Here is a 4,482-nt window from a genome sequence, read left to right as displayed (position 1 = left end):
TCATTATCTTTGCAGCAATGGGTCTCCGGTGCTACAAATGCCACAGCCTAACCACCTCTAACGACTGTGAAGAAGAAGGCTTTGACACTTCAAATGCCCTTAAGACGACATGTGCCTACGGTGAAGTGTGTGCGGTGAGTGTGGCGCAGTAAAGAATTAGGGAGGAAGGAGTAGATATGTGTTGTATTGTGGTTGCAAAACTAAAATGTGTCTTACTACAATGGACTTAGCAGAGTAAATTGAAATCCGTTGTGTTTTTCCCCCAGAAAACTGTTGTTGGAAAGCTCGTCGCGCGTGACTGTATTTCTGGTAGTGGATTGAGTGATTCATGCGTTAGTGTTGATGATACAGCAGTCTGCTATTGCTCGACAGATTTATGCAATAGTGCAGTGAGCAAAAATCTCGGATTTGCCTTGGCCTTCATTTCCTTGGTGGCTGCCAAGTATCTGTAAAGCTGGTATCATGTCACAAAGTGCAGAGACTTGATTGTGGTATATGTTCTGCATTCATATTTCTAGCATGAATTTATTCAGATTTTTCATTTCATTTATTTTATTGGCACAAACAGTAGCTTAGACTTTTAATTTTAAAAAATTAATTAAATAACTTTATGCTGATGATAGGTAGGCCCTATCTGCATTGTACAATTTAGAGAAAATTCATCGTAGCCATTAGGCCTATTTATTATCAATACGGTCCCGGCGTCATTCCTTGAATCGGGACGGTACGTACTACTTTTCCGCTTGAGTTCACGATGTACACATGACATAGGTCATATCATGTAAAGATATTTATTTGTCCCAAATTATAAATTGTATTTTTAATGTATTACTAGAGATAGGTCCCTGCATTCAACAATTATGTGGATATTCATTGTACTGTTATTTACTATCAACTATTGCCCCGGCGTCACTAATTTGGATCAAGAACGGCACGTACAAAATGATCTTCAATCACTTCCTGATTTTTATGACGTGTACATGAAAATCGGGACGCTACGTACCTCTCTTATTGTGTTGACGTTGGGAACGTTCTACCTTCCTATCATGCACGATAATAATTTCTTCCTATTTAGTATTTGTATATGAATGAAATACTAATTATAGTCTGAGAATATTCATCGTAATTGTTTTTTTTTTTAAAGAAACATAGTACCGACGTCATTATTTTGGATCAAGACGGCACGTCCGGTGAATAATCACAATCTAGTTTTCTACACTAATTTAAGTGACTTGCAATGTCGTTGTCTAATTATTAAATTTATATTACCATAAGCTATAAAAATGTGTAAAATATAAGCATGTATCTGTACTTACATGGCCAGATGAATGAAAATACTCAATCGATGTGCCACCAAATCGTAACCAGCCTTCACCATGCCCTCACGATGTAACCGGGGACGCAACTGCCAAACAACTATTTTTGGCAGCGAAGGGACGCTACCAATAAACAATCAACAAACTACCGGGTTTCTGGGTTGATTTGCAAGGTACCGTACTACATGGCTCAACTATTTTTTACTTAAGGGTTAATTGGTAAAAATCGCACACAAATCATACGACGTCACTGACAACGCCGGGGACGGCAACTCTATTTTGAGATTAATTTTCCGAAAAAAGTTATACTAAATAACTTCAAATGACGAACTATTGTCTTTAGTTGTCTTTGTTGGTCATTCAACTGTCATTTTATCTATTTTTTCGTTGATATTACCATTCTCAATAATCTATAAAACACCCACATAAAAAAGTCACGTTAAAAAGCATCAGGATTAATCACACAACAGTATCCTTTCATAAACCTCTAATTTCAAAAATAATCAGTAAATCCTGTGCAATAAATAAAAATACATACATAATAAACTGATTAATAATCAAACACAACTTGCATAAATGAGGCCCCATGAAAAATTGTAATTTTTATGATTATTTAAGAAAGAATAATGCCGGGCACTCACTGCGTCGTACGACAAATCCAACTCCGCTCCCTGTGAACGATAGATGACGCAACGCCGTCTGCTGATTGTTGGTAGCAATCTGAAGGGATCGTTGTTAAAAACGATCCGTTGCGCGCGTCGTGTGGCGTTCTTCATAGCATCGGCCGACGACCGTTGTGCGCAGTAAGTGCCCAGCTTACATTCTATGTGTTGCATGCACACAGTGACACAAGTTGGCATGGAAACGAAACATACATCAAAACAATAATTAGCCTACCAATACTAGAAAAATTATTTAGAGGAAATTTAATAATTAAAATTTTAGTTTAATTATTGTATTATGCAATTTTTTTCTGTGGAGACAATGAAATTCTTTGTGGTGTATTCTTGGATGGAATTCTAGTTTATGGCTGTCTCTTATACACATCTATATGTGTATAAGCGACAGATATATATATATATATATATATATATATATAGTTTTACAACTCAGCTAAAGCGATCAGGTTATGGATGGAAAATAATTAGAACTCTGGTCGAAAAGCCTCTTTTACAGTTCATCGGGGTTCGTCAGGGAGAATTGTCGCAGATTATCGCAAACAAAAGTTCATTTAGCTCTATCGTTGTACCTGCGTACGTAGGTTTATGCATTGACAGTACCATAAAAATGATAACCACAGAAACTGAAGACACAACCTAGGCCTAGGGTCTACTACTCAAGTAACATACACCGCGACCGAAATGACGCGATATAGAAATTGAGACAACTTTCCGAATTACTCTTTCTATGTAATAATTCATAAATGTTTAAAGAAAAAACTCATAAATAATTATTCTTTGTATAATATATGTTTTCTCTATATATTCTTGATGTATTTTCATGTAACACGTATCCTGGGTTGAATGTTTACATTCTATGTTCAGAATTTGCGAATAAAGAATGAAAGACGATATCATTTACGACGTTAACCAACCAATAGAATAGTGGTATTATCTGCTTCTTATACGCAACATCATTTAGTATGCATGCCTATTTGATCCATTATTTCTAGTCACCCTTCAGCAAGCTTCAAAGAGAGAAGTCTAGAACGTTGTAAGTTGAGTTAGTATTTTTTATCCATAGAATCTATAGCCCTGATATTAAAACTATGGTTTGCAACCTAAACTAGGGCGGACAATGTACGCCTATTTTGTAGTGTCTCCAGTCATTAATAGAAAATAAAAATCATGGAATACTAACAAAGAGAAATACAATTTCATGATACTAGCAAAACACTGACATAAAAGTCACACGGGTGAAACATGTAAAAGACACTCCTGAAAGCCAAGCTGAAATTCATTACTTTGCCGGTAACGCTGATTTCTAACCAAATTGATATTGATACAGCAGTGTGTCTGATAATGAAGGTTTGTGAAAACTTGGACTAGAATACTGTTTTTAAAACACAAGGTTTGCCAGGCCCCGCGCTTGTTCTCGTATCTCCATAGGAACGGGACCATAGTGCCTACCAGAAATACCTATTCCCCATGTAGTAGAGGACCTGACTAAGATTTGTATGCACTTCATTTAGGAGAGAATTTCTCAACTGTTATAGACTAATATGAACTCAGAGCAAAGAGTATAAAACCTTCCTTAGCCACACGATGGTCACTCTGTGTATCGGCTAGGTGTACAGCTAGGCCTAGCCGAGAATTAAAACAAAGCAAAATAAGGGTATTAATTTCACTTGGCATGCAATCATACTTAAAAGAAGAACTTAAAGTTTCACCTTTTTGAGAAATGTTACTGAGTTTGTTTTCTCCTGCGCCTTTGATAAATTTTTGAATTGGCGCTATATAAATGTTTATTATTATTATTATACTTACACACTTAAAAACAAACTAGTCTACCAATAAAATCACCTGCAAGTTAAGATATGAGGCAAGTATGTCTACAAATTTGATTTTAAATTGATGTGATTAGGCTAGCCTAGACCCGGCCTAGGCCATGTCTAACCGCTTATAAAAATGCAGAAAAAAGACCCAAAACAAATTATAATGAAGTTATGAACTAACTAGTGCATTAAAATTATTCATATACTTACTACTTACCTATATAAAATTAAAGTGTATTGCTCACAAACGCCAATATTTGGATTTTAATACGCCTTTTCCACGAATCGGTAGACATCTTGAAGTGATGACAAACAGCCTAAGTCAGTGGTGCGTAACAAACAAAAATACGATAAGCTAGGCCTAGCTTCTGTACGCCTAGCCGATACGCAGTGTGGCTAAGGAAAGTTTTGCTTTTCTGAGCATGTGCAGATTGTGCTTATCTGGCTCATTTGCATAACAATACCGCACATAAGGCTAAATCAAGTTTTATACTCTTTGCTTAGAGTCAGAAGTGGAACGTGAATTTCGATTTGGTTTCGTAGTCAGATTTTCGAGAAAAACTTCAGCTACCCGTATTTCTCGACTGCATAGGCGTAGATCCCGGGGGGATGGGGATATATCCCCCCCCCCAATATTTGACAAGGGGGATGGTCCATTGTATCATTCCCCCC

The 4,482-nt window shown here is 36.6% G+C and overlaps 1 protein-coding gene across 2 annotated transcripts in view; it reads left to right on the top strand.

Moving 5' to 3' along the window:
• The window catches only part of LOC117115666, a 6,563-nt gene extending 5,270 nt beyond the window's left edge, over positions 1 to 1,293 (top strand). For both annotated transcript variants that reach the window (XM_033259559.1, XM_033259560.1), the window contains exons 3-4: positions 16 to 134; positions 267 to 1,293. In XM_033259559.1, coding sequence (XP_033115450.1) covers positions 16 to 134; positions 267 to 452 — 305 coding nt within the window. In that variant the 3' untranslated portion in view covers positions 453 to 1,293. The remainder of the gene's footprint in view (positions 1 to 15; positions 135 to 266) is intronic.
• The last annotated feature ends 3,189 nt before the right edge of the window (positions 1,294 to 4,482 follow it).

The sequence above is a fragment of the Anneissia japonica genome, unplaced genomic scaffold, assembly GCF_011630105.1.
Source record: "Anneissia japonica isolate Jap-2015-1 unplaced genomic scaffold, ASM1163010v1 scaffold288026_len309160_cov177, whole genome shotgun sequence".
Taxonomy (NCBI): Eukaryota; Metazoa; Echinodermata; class Crinoidea; order Comatulida; family Comatulidae; genus Anneissia; species Anneissia japonica.
The sequence above is the reverse complement of the archived record's forward strand: the minus strand, read 5'-3'. Positions and strand labels throughout refer to the sequence as shown.